Source organism: Lepisosteus platostomus, chromosome 11 (assembly GCF_059453375.1).
Source record: "Lepisosteus platostomus isolate fLepPlt1 chromosome 11, fLepPlt1.hap1, whole genome shotgun sequence".
Taxonomy (NCBI): domain Eukaryota; kingdom Metazoa; phylum Chordata; class Actinopteri; order Semionotiformes; family Lepisosteidae; genus Lepisosteus; species Lepisosteus platostomus.
In genome coordinates, this window is record NC_142621.1 from 11,649,411 (window position 1) to 11,666,374 (window position 16,964).

The 16,964-nt window shown below is 33.9% G+C and overlaps 1 protein-coding gene across 4 annotated transcripts; it reads right to left on the minus strand.

The window, feature by feature from the left end:
* Positions 1–440: 440 nt before the first annotated feature.
* On the minus strand, positions 441–16,397 carry lhx9 (LIM homeobox 9). Of its 4 annotated transcripts, XM_088598430.1 has the most exons (7): positions 16,293–16,397; positions 15,135–15,186; positions 11,963–12,172; positions 10,338–10,540; positions 8,981–9,336; positions 4,518–4,720; positions 1,610–3,792 (listed from the first exon to the last, which is right to left on the minus strand). In XM_088598430.1, exons 3-7 carry the CDS (start codon positions 12,134–12,136, stop codon positions 3,535–3,537), a joined length of 1,194 nt encoding a protein of 397 aa, XP_088454556.1. In that variant the 5' UTR covers positions 12,137–12,172; positions 15,135–15,186; positions 16,293–16,397; the 3' UTR covers positions 1,610–3,534. The 4 variants fall into 4 exon arrangements, with proteins under 4 accessions (XP_088454559.1, XP_088454556.1, XP_088454557.1 ...); XM_088598431.1 differs by lacking the exons at positions 15,135–15,186; positions 16,293–16,397 and adding an exon at positions 12,278–12,484; XM_088598433.1 differs by lacking the exons at positions 1,610–3,792; positions 15,135–15,186; positions 16,293–16,397 and adding an exon at positions 441–1,180 and having other exon boundaries at positions 11,963–12,474.
* Between the last annotated feature and the right edge of the window lie 567 nt (positions 16,398–16,964).

Consider the following 16,964-nt stretch of genomic DNA (forward strand, 5'->3'; position numbering starts at 1 on the left):
TCTTAGAACTGTTGATTTCAGAAACATTATTATTGCATTCACATTTTAAAGAATTAAATATGCTTAAGCCCTTTGCTTTGTAAGCAAAAAGTAAGATGAGGTGCCTTTCTCTTGTTTCTTTCTACTTCAAGAGATAAGTAGTCTAAAATAGAAATGTACTGTTCATTTTGCTTCCTATCCTCTTTCAGTGCCCCATTCTCTTATTATTTGGCAAAGTTAAAGAAAATGATGGTCTTATGGAGAACAGTAATGTCCTAAAGGTTTGTTTATAATACACACAGTCCTATGGCACAGCAGCATAAATAGTTAAAGTAGCATGATAGATGCCAAGCACTAATGAATGAGGTTAATACGCACAGTATACCTCTGTGTCTGACCATTTATCTTAATGACAAATAATTCTTTTAATCCATTCTAATGTACTGGCATCAAGAAAGCAATTTCAATTTAAGGTTTATTTTACAGTTGACATCAAAAAAGAGTGCATCAAACAGAAATGTACACATCTTAGGAAATGTTAACAAGATGTAAAAGTGCATGCAAAATGTGAGTCTTCTTTATCTATTTAACTTTTTTTTTTACTACAGCCGGATGCCAAAGCACAATCTCTGCAGTCTTCTTGTTCAGCTCATGTGTGAAGGACATTCTGCCACTAAATTTCAAGGAGGCATGTTTTACAAAAATGACATTTATGACAAATACTTTCAGCAAGCTGATGGAATAGATGTGTCTGGCTTTATACAAGTATTCATGTCAGAATATTATTGTGTTTTTGTTTTCTTTTTTATTATTGAATATTTGCTTTTGAATCAGGCAGTTACCCCAGCTGGAAAAAAACAGGTTGCTCTGTTAAATATATATATATATTTATACAATGTTTCCAATGATGTGAATTTCATTCCAATACAAAGAAAAATGTGATGTCTTGTTTTTACAGTTATATAATAACAGCTCAAATACAGTGGTTGTCCTCCGTAGGTTCAAACATTCAGGAAATGGTTTTAAAGTCTGTTTTACATTTTTGGCTCAAAGATTTTAAATATGCAATTATCGTATCCTAATATTGTCTTTGTCTTCAATGGTGAGGAATTCCGATCAAAGTTTTCCCCCTTCTTTTTATACTTTAGGGAATTTTCAAACGTCGGGAAGTGTGGCTGTAATGCCCCAAGATTTGTTCTCCCTGAAAGAAATCATAGAGTAACAATTTATTAAACTACAGAGCAACCTGGATTTTAGGGGTCTGCATTTGTTTTTACTTAACGTTATTTGTAATAAAATATCTCTCTATGCTCTCCAGAATTTATGTGGTGTCATTTAATAAAGGCAGCCATATTCATGCATTAAAAAATAATCCTACAGATATTTTGGTAATGATTTGCTACAGGGTTTTTATTTGCAAATCCATGGGGCATTACTTTGAAATAATAAATATACTAATGAAAATAAGGAAGAAAAAAAGGTAGAAAACAGTTTTCACTGTGCATTCATCACTGAATCATATTCAATCTGTTGTTGTCACTGAAAAGAAATCCTGTAAAAATTAATTTTCATTTTTTGAGAAAAATGTAGAAACAACACATTCAATTTTAATATAATAAAATAAAACTCATTTAAAGCAAAGTATTTTATTCACACAAATTTAATCAGATATATAACAACCGTTTGGTCCATAAATATTTAAGGGGAAATAGTTTCTATACACCATCTTTATCAGGAAACAAAGAAACATGGACAATCTTGTTAGACCACTTACTGTACTATAAACACGAAGATCAATATATAAGATTCTTGGATTTACCAACTATAGCTGAAAGAGTGCACAACTGCTTTCTATGACATCTCTGTCCCCTTTTAACAGGATACACCATAAAAAGATCTTCAGAAATCAGAAATCAATGTAAAACAGTACAAAACTAGTGAGGCGTTAAAAGGATGTGAATCAGTTAACAAACAACACATATATCCTGAATTTCACAAACTTTCTCCCAAGTTATAGCATAAGGCACATAATAGAACTGAGTTAGGCATCTACTTTATAAAGTAGATCTATAGTACCACTTTTGTTCTATTAAAGAACAAATTTTGACACTTTCAATGAAATGTTCTTAATACCAGCAAGGACTTTCCTTAGCTTTCAGCCAGAAGAAACATGTTTTTGGTCTGTTCAGTGGCAAATGTCCATAAAGAAAATAATAAATGATGTTCAAAAGATAAGATGCGTATGAATTTTTTTCAACTGGCTCATTCAAAATGTTACAGTTATCAAATTACTTTTTAATACATTTTCAGCTCTACTCCGTATGTCTCTGTAGCTAACCCATGCGTCGTTTTTACAAGTTTTTAAACTAACACCCTGAGCAACATATATAATAATGCACTTTCTATTGGGCAGTATAGTGTCACTGTGCAATTGTACTTAAGACTAAGTCTACTGGAAATCTGAACTTAGATTTTCCCATGTTACATTTTAAGTAATGAGGCCTGAAGACTGGTAAAAGTGCTCTATTAAAACAATCAACTAAAACACTCGCCACCTCTTGCCTGTTTAAATTCAGAACAAAACTCTTCTGATTTTTTTTTCAGTGTTTATAACTAAAACACTGAAACACATCTCATTCAATGTATCAGGTTTGCCTGTTGAACAATTACCACTGTACAGATCTCAAGAATTCTGTTAGCTTCCTGCTACAGTTTAGCTTTACGCTAAAACAAAACATATTCTGAGGTCAGCATCCACCTGGCTTTGAGTTCAGAAGCATTTGAAGTTCGATTTTAGATTCCGTGTTATATCGTTTTAAAATACTGTGGCGATTTGTGTAGGACCTTTTGCTTTACCATTTTACCTAGTTGCTAACTTTTACATTTTAAAAAATGATAACATAAATATTTAGTCAATAATGTAGAGGTTCTCTGTTTTCTTACAGTCCCAAAATGACTGGAGTAAATCCAGTAAACCCAATAAAAATAAGGATAATTATGAACAAAAAGAAAGACAGTATGTAATGACTTATGAATTATATTTTACTAAACATCTTACAAATAAATATTTACACATTTCCATAAAGCATATATTAAAGATATCCTTCAGGAAGGGAAAGTACAGTGTGGTGCATACATAGGGACATTTTGCTGGGCAAGCTTAAATAAATACAAAATTATTTAATGCTAGGCATGAAAAAATACAGATTTGTGAAGTTTTTTAATCAAAGGAAATGTGTAAATTTTTAAATGTTGATGTTTATAGTCAAAAGTATAATTTAATAATTGTTTGCCATGAAAATAATAGACATAAATATTGAATTTCAACAGTTTATCGCTAGTTTTGCTCTTCAAAAATTCAGATGTGAATTTTCTTTTTACATAATTATCTAGAACGCTGCACATTTGAATTTCTCGAGACCAAAAAGAAAAATCTGCATACACTGACTATGAAACTCAGCTGCCAAGTGGTTGCAAATGCTACACACCAAGATTTGTGTTTGTTTGCTCTCCCAAGATCTGTCTCTGGTTGTTAAAATGTCTTGTAAAAAAATGTTAGAAAAGGTTTGTTAAGGTAGTTTGTGAGGGACTCCCAGATTCGTGGCTGTCCAGACTAGAGGTCACTGAAGTCACTACAGTGATAGAGGGATTGGTCAGGTCTGTTAATGTGGTCGCAGTGCTGGGTGGAGTTAGTGCGCCGCTGTCTGACGAGGGCGGAGGAGGAAGTGACGTGCCATCAGCTTTATCAACACCCCCATTCTCCTGTCGCAAAACGTTCCTTCTGAATTTGGCTCTTGCGTTTTGGAACCAAACCTGCAAACCAATCCCAATTGATTTCTTTACTTTTCTTTTCTGCTTGTTTGTTCTACTTTGCTTTTTTTTTTAAATAACGCAATATGTTTGTATGTTATTAAACACCACAGTTTTACTTGCTACAGATTGTAATATGAGAAAAAAGAGGAGATGACAATAAGAAGTTTAAGTTACATTAAGAACTGGGGTGCTGATGTTGACACAACTTTTCTTTTATCCTTAACAACCAATAACCAAATAGTAATAAAGACCACCTGGAAGCAGAATGTTGCATCCACCAAAAATAAATTTCTGCATGTGTATATATAGATACATATACACATACATGTATTGACATAAAAACAGTCATTGTGAATTTCAATTTGTGATTAAATTCTTCCTCAATATTAAGAACATAATGGACTTTATTCATATTAATATATGGGTTACTAAGGGTACAGCCAAACTAAGCCTTATTACAAAATAGCTTAACCTTTCACTTTACAGAGAAGTAGGAGTAAAGCAGTGGATGAAACATGTCTACCAACTAAAGCTTTTTAGTGTAGTGCTTTCTTTCTCCTGGTTGTATAAACTGTAACCTGAAAACCAATAAAACAAGTCCTGATATAAAACAATAAACAGATCAACAAAAAATAAGATGAGTTAAAAAGAAAAAAAATATGGCAACAGCTAAACAGAGGATTCTAAGAAAGGACAAGGAAGGGACCAATTAAATTCATGCTTACCTGGAGAACTCTTTTGGTAAGCCCAGTTTTCTGAGCAAGCTGCTTTAGGTCTTTAGCATCAGGGTTGTGGTTGATAGCGAAGTATGACTTCATGGTGCGGAGCTGGTGATGTTTGAAAGACGTACGCATACGCTTGGTCTTCTGAGAGGGAGGGTAAGACTGCTGGTCCCGGTCCAAGTGATCTGCATCATTTTCATTACAACCTAAACACAAAAATGTTTTAAAAAAACTGTCAATAATCACAAAGCAAGTGGTTGGCTTTCACTAAATCCTGCTGTATTGAATTGAAACCATCAACCCATGCAGTATTAACAACAGATATTGTTTTCCCAGTCTCAGGATTTCCCTTTATAACTGATTTGGAATCAGAACTATTATGAAGCATTAATTTTTGTCTGCATATCGTTTGGGTGTTTTGGTGTGCTCCTGCATTTTTAGGTAGGTTTAAAAGTGTATTTCTAAGAGACTTTTACTGTGCCAGACAATGTTCACTTATACAGCTGTATATTGTTTTATTGCAAGATCCGTTCTCTAAAATTACAATAAAATCAGTCTGGATCCTTGGTGGTAACAGGAACCACAACAGTATGCACTCCAAAAACCCAAATGCCAACACTATAAAAGGCATGATTCCGAAACATCTGGATGCTACATAAAGTAAAAAGAGATGCATTTAAAGGATTAGAATTTGTTTTCAGTCCTTTTGGGCTAAAGCCTGAAAGCTGGAAAAGGATGAACTCCTTAAACGCAAAACAAAATGTACCCCAAAACATTTCCAAAATTAAATCTTTTCAAAATGATTTGCGCAAAATCCGAAATCACACCCAATCGGATTTACCATAGTTAACAGTGGGGCTCTAACCTAAAGGATTGATAAATGCAATTTTTTCCATAAACAAGCCAAATAATAAACAAGATTATGGCATTCACAAGATAATTATTGTGGTCTGTCAACTACATATTGGTGTCATGGAAAGTAACATGGAAACTAAAAATTGTTGGTCTTTTTTTCAGGTTAATACGGGTTATAATGCACAAATTTCATAATTGATGGAATTATTTTCAGTTTATATGAAATGTTGTGTATTGTCATACTCTTATCTTTTAGCTGCATTGAATTATGAAATTCTCAGTTAAGCTGAAGTTCGGTTAAGTTATTGCTTTCCTCAGGATGAGGCCTTGTAAACTGAAGTAAGTCTGTTATTGATTTATTTACTCACAGCAAGAAAACTGCCACTGGTTTCTGGTTATCAATATGACTAGGGACTGCGCATCTCACAAAAAGAATAGAACAGTCATACAATCGCTGGGAAATGTTAATAAAATAATGCATCTATTGAATGCATGAATTGGATATTTAGTGAGACTGAAGAAGGAAAAATAGGTCACATTAGGTTAAGTGAGTCTAATTATTTGTTCTTTAGAACCTTCCAATTTGCCTTAAGCACACTTTACAGTTATTAATGGCTGAGATTTTAACTTCTAAACTAAAGCAAAATACTGACCAGCTACACAGCCGATTTTTCTGTGCTTTTCTTATCTCATGAGTAAGAGGGAAAATCCTACCTGCTGTTTCCCAGGTATATACTATTCAGAATGATGATTACAGTTATAAGTGTAAAAAAACAACATCACAACAATAATAAGATGATGATAATTTAGCACAGTTCTTGGGTCCTGATTCGATTTTGGCCCGGGATACCCTCTGCGGCGAGTCTGCAAATTCGCTTAACTGAGGACTCTAACTTCTGCTCCGCAGGCGAGCGTGTGAGTCAATGTGTGTGTCCTGTGATGGACTGCGTCCAGTCCAGGGTGTATCATGCTGTGCGCCCATTGTTTGTGAGTAGGCACCGAGACCTTCTGTTAGACCAAGCGGTTGTTGAATCCGTTTTCACTTTCAACAGGAATCATGATTTTGTTAAATTAAGAATTAGTTCTTTCCGGAAGCTAGACTTGGTATTATATTAACTAATTTAAACAACGAGCATCAGGTTATTTGAATTTATTATTTTTTAACAAGGTTCAAATGCATTGTCAACGATTTTTTGCTGCCTAATTAAAAAATGATTAAATAATTAAAAAATGACTAGGAAGTGAAAAACTGACAATTTAAAATAAATTATCGGCAAGTAGTGCCAGGCTGAAAACATTGTGGGGTAGGCGCAGACATATACACACGTAAGATTAGAACTGTCTACATTGTTATTATTTTGCCTGATATTCTAGATGCCATGATTACGAGATATAGTGTAGGCACATTGAGGAATAATTTAAGGAAGAGATTGCATTAATGAAAAAACTCCCGAATTCTCTACTGCGAGATTTAAGTTTAGGTACCTTAAATGAGATATTCTTAAATTGTTTAGCAGTTAATTTGCTATTGTTCAATTATTTTAATCCATAAAATGACCACCAGGGGTCCCTGTATCATCATGTAAAAACATAACATCCTTATTAACAATAATCTGTCACGAGTTTGGAGATTTTAGGATAAAAACAACCCCACTGTATTATTTAACACCCCTTGAAGAATAACAGAGGCTGAAAACAAAACAGGCTTGTTGCATGATTTAAAATAGATCTTTTTGTAAAATGCACCCATATTTTGCTCAAGATTTCGAATTGTTTGGAAACAAAACATAATCACATAATTTCTTAGGACAATGTTTTTACATTGTAAAACGTCCAAACGCAGGTCATAATGATAGATTATTAAGGACGTGCAAAATACTTTTTTCTCACTCTGAAATTGTAACTTATATGTCTATTATTTTTCTCTGCGCCAGTGTGTGCATATACAATATACTGTAACAATGAGCCTGTCTATTGTTTTCTATTTCAAATAAAAATATTGGTCAAAATATCGTAAATCAAAATGAAAATAAAAATGCCTTAATGGATTTTAAGCCTTGGGACTAAATCAGCAACCAACCTTTTATTTTCAATTCATGTTAAAGTATCTTGACTATCTATAAAATAAAAAAAATGGTATGGCTGCTTACGTAATCATAAATATGTCATGCTAATATAGGTCTGTAGTCTACAGTAATTGGCTATGTACTGTTATGAAAGGTGAATGTACATATTCTGCGAATATAATTCCCTCATTAAATAAGATATACTGCACATTTAGATACATTTACATTGGCTTTTTGCCTCTCTTATTTCCTAAAACCGCAAGCAAAATCGTTTTTTTTATATATTATTGCTTTTGTAGTTCATACTAATGTTTGAAATAATATTATACCGCTATGCAGTTTAATATTGCTTGGAAAGAAAAACAATTAAAAGCAATGCAAATATAAAATCTATTTTTTTAAAGTGCATTATGTTTAGGCCCAATCCGTTGCTCTCCAGTTCCCGTGCTAAATTAATGGAGTCGGTGTAGTGGTTCCCGAGAACTGAATTGACCTTCTAAGAAGTGATTAAAAGCTGGTTGGAAGCTGGGGATTCCTACGTCATCTTCAATTAACAGAGAACAATTAACTCGCAGATTACCCTTATTCCACCCCATTCACGAAGAACAGCTCAAACTTGGCACACAAAGCCAAACTTCTTCAAGCAAAAGATAATTGCAAAAATGGTTCCAGAAAAAACGCAGTGTGTGAATTATAGCTTCAAAGGTACGTAGATTCCAAAGCATTAAAGTATTTCGAGTATAATAATAATTGTCATTAGTATCAAAGCAGAGAGCTCATTAACTGATATGATTCATACCTGCTGAATCAAAGGGGTTAAGAGTCAAGCCTTGTGAGTTCAATCTTTATGTATTTTAGCAAATGACTTTTTTGGGGCAATTCCATCTTCGTATTTTATTTTTTGTCAATAATTCACAAATACAATTTTGAAGGTATACGCTGTTTTGGTTTCGATTGATTGGGGAAAAGAGCCTTTGCTGTATTTAATAAAAAATAATAACTAATAAAATGTTGTAATCCAAGAGCCTTTAACAAAAAAAAAAGTTTTATACTGTAGGTTGTGTCTAATACCTCGATATTTCCAGGGTTCTGAGCCGTTAACCTGTAGGTGACCAATTCACCCCAATCAGCTACCCCCTGTTTTTAATGGGGGCAGGACTGTTAAATTAAAGAATCAATAATGATAAATTGTGCTTAGTTATTTTGAAATAATTGCCCAGAGAAATGTGACTTGTTACTTGCTAGAGAATCCTTTAGCCCGTGTGAATGTTGCGTATTAATAAGGAACAGTTTCATTAGCAAGTACATACTGTATATAGTGGCAAATATCGAGTGTAGATATTCATTATTCTCCTCGATTACATGTCTAAAAACCGTCTAGCTACTCTGGTAATTAAGCAAGTATTTTGAATGACTTAATTGTTTATTATCACAGCACAGAAGTGTGGGAGGGGGATAAAGAATAAGATTTTCAACAAATGTGTAGTTCGATCTTATAATATTTTGTAATATTTTAGGGCCATACTGAAGGTGAAGAGTACTTACCTGAGTTGTAACTGGCAATGTCTACACCTATCGCTGGATTCTTTCTCTTCCGAGGCCTCCCCTTCTGGACCGTACCAGTGCCGTTGAAGTAAGGCAATGCCAACCCCCCACTTTTGGCAGCTAATTCGGTGTAGTTTAACTGGGGGTGGTATTCTCCCTGTAGAAGGGTTTCGAAGTGGACCCTGCAGTACACGAGGCTGTCTTTCATACCAAAATGGTCTCCCGTGGTTAGGGTCTTGTTGCAAGTTGTACACGTGAAGCAGCTCAAGTGATAGACCGAGTCCCTGGCGCGCATCACCATTTCCGAAGCCGAGATACCAAGGTGGCAGCGGGCACATCTCTGCACGGAGAACCTTCTGAAACAGCAAACATTCTTTAAAGTAATGCGTCGACACGCATCGTGCATCATTCCTGATATGAAAATAAAAACAACCAGTTTATTGTTTGGTAAAGACGGTACTTTTCTGAGGTAGATCATACAGTACATGTAAGGGAGTAGTTGGACTGATTGGAGACTTGCCTTAATTGTATGTGTCAATTCTTGAAAAATAGTCACATTATGCTGTGGGCATAGCTTAAGTCAACGGTATATAGTAATTAGTATTCAAGAAATACTTTTTTCAGATATTGCTTTTAAGAAATTGAAATTATCAGTTGATGTTTTGCAAGGACTTAAATGGTCAATAATGTAGGTGGAATCTTGAGTTATACAATGCTTCATGTTGAAACGTGCTTAGTTTTTATTTGCAATCCAAAATTATTCAGACTCGCAAAAATGTATTGTCCGGCCGATCAAGGAACGCGAAGCAGGCCACTGTAGGGAACCGGTTATTAAGTTTTTTTTTTCCTGCTCTGCAAAATACAGTTAGAACGCTTTTAATATGAAACAGTTTCTGTAGGCCTACAATATTTGTTTGACATTTGGGCACCAAGTAAACTAAAACTGTTGGAATATTAATTGTTAGGTGTTTGAAAATGTATTTCCACGCGCATTATACTATATAGTTTAAAATGTGTAAACTGTATTCTTCAGTTAGAAATATATAATCGAGCAAAATGTTGCATGCAACAGCTAGTAAGAATCTATTTAGAAGTAATTTAAAAAACGTATAAAAACCTAACCATATTTAAGCAGCCCTATGAAAATCAAATAAAGTTTTTCTAAGGTTTGAAAGAAAATGGTAATAAAAATAACTCACCATATGCTTTATAAAGATAGAATATTAGACTAATTGCCCATTACTTTCGAATGATTCATTTTAGGTCTTGAAACGTCTATCATTTGGAAAGTAAAGTTAAAGACACGACTTAAGTGACTTTCCTTAAGGATTCAAATTAAAATCCAGAATATTCTTACCTGTAGTAATCCTCTTTGCAGTAAATGCTGCCATCCTTTGCGAAACAGGTGAGTTCTGATTCAAGGGCGAGTTTACATTCACAGCATTTAAGACACCTCAGGTGCCACTGCTTGTCCACTGCGAGTAAATAGTATCTGTCCGAGATTTTGCCGCCACAACCAGCGCACAAGGCAGGCTTCTCCGGACTCATGGAGGGCATACTCTGTAAAACCGCGACAAGCAATTCAATTTGTATAGTTGTAATTAATTAGACAATTTTATGCATTAAAACAATATAAACTTTCTGAAACGGTGTATTTCCATCTATATGATATTACAAATGATATATATATTAAATATGCTAAATTTTATTTATTCTAAATAAATACTGTAATCACAACCTTAAAAATAATAAATGAACAAATATTTTGGCATTATCTACGGTGCTTAACATTGGAAACAACCATAGTAGGCCTGTGTTTGTAGCTTTTAGGAGAACACATAAAGTTAAAAAGTTTAAACAAATGTTTAATACACTTCACCTGAACATAAAAATGATGTAATGTTACTTTTAGGAAAATGTGACAAAGAATTAGTCTTGGCAGATTTTCAATATATAACAGTTCCAAACGAAAAACACACTGGGTGTGGTATACACAATAAACACGAATATTCATTCTAAGTTTAATGTACCTTTATAGGCATGTACAAGAGATACGGATTTATCTTTAAAATAAATCGGCTTCAGGTTAAATTAATTGCACAGGTTCATTTTTATTTTCTTCTGGTAACACTAAAGCTCAAGAATTCAATAATCAGCAGTTCAGAACTAGTTTATTTTAGTTTAAATTTACGAATAAATAAAATAAAAACTTATTGTGTTGTAGTATTTTTATCATAATATCATTGAAACGTGTTACATAATTTGATTTCAGAGACCTACCTTAGGGAACTGATTTGAGCTATATTTTAATTCACACAATCTTTTGTCCATTTTTCTTCTATCCAGTTTTGAAGGATACAAAGAGATAGACTTGGTTGGCTACAAAAGGTACCATTTCATCATCAAATGATGTATCCTTCAAACTGTAAAATATATTGTTACCCAGGTTTTGTATTTAAACCTGGCTGTTTGGATTAGTTTAGGGCAAATTCAGTTATCCACGTGTCGCTTCATAACAGATTTACATGAAACTACAAATCTGGGAATTAAATCACGCAAACCAACAACATTTGCCGAAAACATATTGTTTTCCTAGTAGAGACAATACACTTTTGTCAAAAGGAATAATAATACAACGATATAGCCTATATATGTTTAAAACACGTCTGTATATAGAAAGTACATTGCGACAGAACAATATTGTGTTATTGCTGATATTAACAACAATGTGCTGTTCATATTTGAAAACAAGCTGTGTTTTAAACATTTTCAGTACATATATATTTGTGGATTCTCTAGCCCTCGCCTTTTTCTATGTTAATTGATGTCTATTTGTTCGATTCAATTAGTTATTAAGGCCTATTACGCTGTGAAAACAGATAAACCAACGCGTTAACAGTCCCAGCTAATAACTGCCTTTTGTACCAAGGGGTCTTTTAAAATAAAGGGAACTGCTGTTAATTCAGAGAACAGAGTCCTTACCGTCTCCCTTCCGTTCATTTGAACGCCTTTGGCCAGACGAGACTCAGTTTTAGATCTCCTTTCCATCTCCTCCATGATTCCTTGAATGTGATCCCCGGAGATTCCGTGGAAAAGCATGGCTGATGATCGGAATGTGTAAGTGTTTTCTTCTGCCTTGCACCCCACAACTTCCATATACAACCCCCAGAGTCTCAGATCATCCGAAAATATCTACAGCAAAAGATTCACACAGGTGCTAAGCTTCACTTTCTTGCAAGTACAACTCAAACGGTTATTAAAAGATTGGGAAAAGAAAAGACCGCAGCAGTGACTCACTTCCCAGTCTTTGATAACGGCTTGCACAAAGTGTAGTCCAGATAATAAGGCAACCAAAGTTAGAGCTGGCGGCAAGCAGCAATAACAAATGTTGATGTTTTTGTTTTCTGCAGTCCCTTATTTCCTTTAGGGTTCCAAGTGCTTGAAGGTCAGATTGGGACTGCCTGAATTTGAGAGCTGTGTCCTATTTGTGAACAGAGCAAAAGCCTGCCCAGTTTGGATAATTTGGTAGGAGGAGTTCTCCCTCTCTGGATTGCCAGTGATTTCTATTCACCAACAAAGACCTGTCATTCTCTTCTCAAACCCCTGGTGATAGGCAGCACGGGCAGAGAGAAAAATGAATTGGTATTAACTTTTTTTTTCATTAATAGTGTTTTAAATAGATTTTTAAAAACATATACGATTATTTCTGAAGGAGCAAGAAAGGGAACAAAACTGTTTTCTATGAATACCTGTCCATCATTTTACATCTTCTAATACAACATCAGTGTTGCTGCCGCAGTAAATCAATTAATATTAAATGTAAGTAAAAACGTAGATAAATGTTAGTTTATTTGGATTAGTAATGTCAAACAAAGATACAGGATGCTTTTATACTCTGTGTGCCTCTCTTAATGGGCAAAATTAAACAATAACATACATTAAATTATGGCAGTTTAAATGACCTTTTTAATTTTCACTCACCATTCAAAATAAAAAAAAGTATAAAATGAGGCCCGTGGACGTTTGTTCAACGTAGTTTTGCTATAAATAACAGAAATTTAAAACAAATATTAAATTTCGACAAGCCGCCTTACAAATGGACTTGGAACATTGTTCTAAGCAAAGCGCAAAGTTTCATTAAAGTTTCCGAAATGATCGAATCGATGTGTCGCCCTTTGTAGCATAACTGTGTTTTAGTTTACAATTTACAAAAAAATATGAACTTACAAAGCGGAAATATTTATATTTTATTTTAATTATATTCCAACCGTTCCTAATGGTTTCCTAGCGCTCCATCCATCATGTTCCGGAACCCTATCAGGAAAAAATGTATGTCCATTTGCAATTATATTCCAAAACTGTTTCCTTCAAAAATATAAAATGGTTTACTAGAAAGGCCATTTCTGATATTAATAATATCTTAAATTTCATTTCTAAGTGTTGCACAAGATTATTCTGTTTTAAAAATAACGTTATTACATAAATGATATTAAGACTAGCGCCACTTTTTATACCAGTATTCTTTCTCACATATTGAACGCATTTGGGATATCACATTAATTTTTAATTATTTATGTGGAATCTTATTTACATATCTGAGAACTAATGTTCCACCAAATATCAGGAATAGAATTTGTCACCTGTGCGGATCTGATACCATTCCTGAGTGAAGGCTTCGCTCCTCTGTTCATATTTGATTTTACCACATCCCTACTCCTGTATTATCCACACCTTAAAAGATTAAGTATACTCTGTATCCGAAGGTTTAAAACAATACATACGGCTTGTTTCTATGTGTATTGCTTGCACATAATGAATCAAGTATTTAACACTTCTCGTCTGATTGATGATGAATCAAATCACATATCTTGATATCCATATAGCTATAATTTAGTCCATAAGGCAGAACTGCATGTGTAAATTATTCTAATCAAGTGAAATAAACTGTGATTTGCTATTTTCTTGGCATGCTGTAATCTGACAGCAGGGCTGCTATTTACTGTAAGTAATGCAATTAGCCGTTTTTTAAAAAAAAAAATCAATGCCCTTTAAATAAAACTGTTATCTATTATACACTCAATGGGGATCCCAATTATTCAAGACTGTGTTTGTAATGACAATATGACACGCCTAATAATTTTTGCTTACATTAGATTTTGTGATTCGATTGAGAACTGAGACCATTAATATTGCGATGAACACAATACAGAACGTGTTTCGAGAATTCCTGAGGAATATTTCGACGGACCAAATCATTGTAAATAAACATCGTTCAACCTCTGTGGCTATTTATCAAATTAACATTTTATGATTTGCACTAGCCGGCAAAACACCGACGTGCAAAATTTAACAGGATAAATCATATTTACAGACATTTACCGTTTTTGCTGTTTGCGGCATCATTGCTTTTCTGTTTAGTACGGCAAACACATCCAATTAAAAGTACCTCACCTGATATGTACTGTATAAAACAGTATACATTTAAGATTAAATTACTTACACTGTTTATTTTCCACTTCCACACAATAAAACGGGATGAATGTATTTCCTTTACATTTAATATTAATGATACAGGGATTTGTTTGTTTTATGTATAAGAATTTAGAATTTTTATTTAAAAAAAAAGCTAAGTACTCTCCATGTGCTTTGGCTGTTAATAGATTTCTTCACGTTCAATACAAATCTGAAGGTGCAGTAGGTACACTAGCCAATACCAATCATTTTAAGTAGTGTTACGTTTCCATATCTGTCTCAACGCTGTGGCTCTATTAAATATAATTAAGCAGTTCCAGTAGCACCACTCTAAAATAAACTGAACAAACTGAATTTACTGTTAATTGCATAGTCCATTCTTTTCGCTGTGTCAGTTCCTGTTAACAGTACACTAACTGATGAAGACGACATCGGCTATATCCAGGGCATGGAGGAAACATTGCATTCTACTTGGAGTCATATAGAAAATCGTAAATGATATTCTTTAAGAAACCAGAATGTTTCCAAATCCAAATAACATTGTTATGGTGTAACTATTTAGAGGTGGTCTTTATCTTTAAAAAACAACACAAATGGCATTCCATTATAAAACCAGCGGGAAAGAGATAACGGCTATAAAAAAACAATTCTAATGTAAAAACGCACAAAAAAGGCAACTTACCAATTCATTTGACTTTACGCCCGCTGGTCTTCTGCAGTATACAGTACAGTGCCTTTATGTACAACAGAATGATGTCAGTTAATGCTATTCATATTAAGGTAAGTACGGCCGCTTACTTCAGATGATTTCTATATATTTAATTAATTGATTCAGATTTTTAAACCATAGAACTTCCTTCGGTAGTATGCTATGAAAACAATATTTGAATGCTGCTAACTTCACATCTCCTAATAATCGGCCATGGGCAAAACAGTAAGGCCATCACACACCGACCACCAGCTAAGCAGGGCTGAGAACTTTCGCTATCAGAAGACACACATTTTGTACACATATATGCATGTACCTATATCTTTGTGTTTGCTTACACGTTAAATTTGTTCAGTTTCCTGCAGTATGTGATCTTTAAGAATGGTGAATGAATATAAACGAAACGGATTCATTACGGAACATTAACAATGTGTGAATAATTCAATAATAAAACAGCAAGGTGTTTCTCACCGAATGCGTTTTTTGAGGAAACGAAAGTTATTTTTAATTTCACAACAAGAAACTCAATGTTTAAAACGCACCGAAAAGACAAACAAACAAATTTGGTTTTGACACCTTTTACCACAGTATCATTACTGGAGAAAAATCATTTGGGGTTCACATTTTGATTCTGCTTCGCATTTTAGATTATGCAGTAGAATTTGATAGTGATTGACGTTCATACATAACCACTCCTGCGTTATTTTGCAACTAAGTAAACACTTAAATTACATTTTCAGTGATAATTATCGTACATATACTGTACCATATACTAAAACAGTACTATAAATGAACAGATGCGCAAATTAGATCATGCTGATTGTACGCTGATTCAAGTGCCGGCTTGAATATACAGTACGTTTTTAAAGCTGGCATAATGTGTAAAACACGTAAAGAATGAAAATTAAAGAGGGCACGTTAGTTAATGTGCCGTCTTTCGAGGATATACCTGTCAAGGCTGAATATTCTTAACTCTGTCGCTTGCTCTTTGCTGAAGCGATCTATTGACGTTATATTGACAATGATTTTCCTATTAAAGCACAATGTTGGATCTGTGCATGTCGTATATAGAGTACTCATAATAAAGAAATTAAATCCAAAGACACTAAAGGAAGAGCAGTTTTAGCTTACCTTGGCTTTAAGACGCTTTCCAATGTGAAAATGTGCCCCTGTGACTGAGGGCTGGAAATATGATGGAGTAGAGATGGCAGGGATTCTGCCAGTAGATGGGGGTTGTTCCTTGTTTCTTTCAGTCCCAGTGTTAATTAAAATAAAACAGCTGCTCGGTGGACTGAGACTTGTCTGCGTTTTCCAAATATATATTTAAATATTTCAGTATTTTGAATATCGGTTCAGGAAATTCTAAATTATGTGCAAACTAGCCTAATTTGTAAAAAAAAAAGTAATTTATTCTTTAATTTTATGATCATATAAAACATTGTGTAATGTATAGGTTATTTTAGAAGAAAATGAGAGCGAGTGTACGCAAGTTCACTTTTAAGGGAGAGAATATATATATATAGGGTGCATTGCTATGTAGTGAGAATTGTTTGTACACATAATGTTAAATAAGAGCGTAGTTGTGTACAGGTCATGTTATGGTTATGATTACATCAAAATGACAGAATTCCTAAGCGTTATGGAGTAAAATATCAGATGAAGACGGAATCATATAAGTCTAATGAAAATCAATTATAATGTCACACAAGTCTAAGCGTATTGTACCTGTACTGTGGACTACAATTCGTGTTTGATGTGTTAAAAGTATTATCTTATGGAAATGACAAATATTATTAATGCAAT

What these genes read in the sequence shown, in the direction of transcription:
- lhx9 (XM_088598430.1), bottom strand. Translation starts at nt 12,136, where the DNA reads ATGGAAGTTGTGGGGTGCAAGGCAGAAGAAAACACTTACACATTCCGA. An exon ending in CATTGCCAGTTACAACTCAG is followed by an intron (nt 4,721 to 8,980) that starts GTAAGTACTCTT and finishes TTTTGTGTTTAG; the next exon opens with GTTGTAATGAAAATGATGCA. An exon ending in TTACCAAAAGAGTTCTCCAG is followed by an intron (nt 3,793 to 4,517) that starts GTAAGCATGAAT and finishes ATTGGTTTGCAG; the next exon opens with GTTTGGTTCCAAAACGCAAG.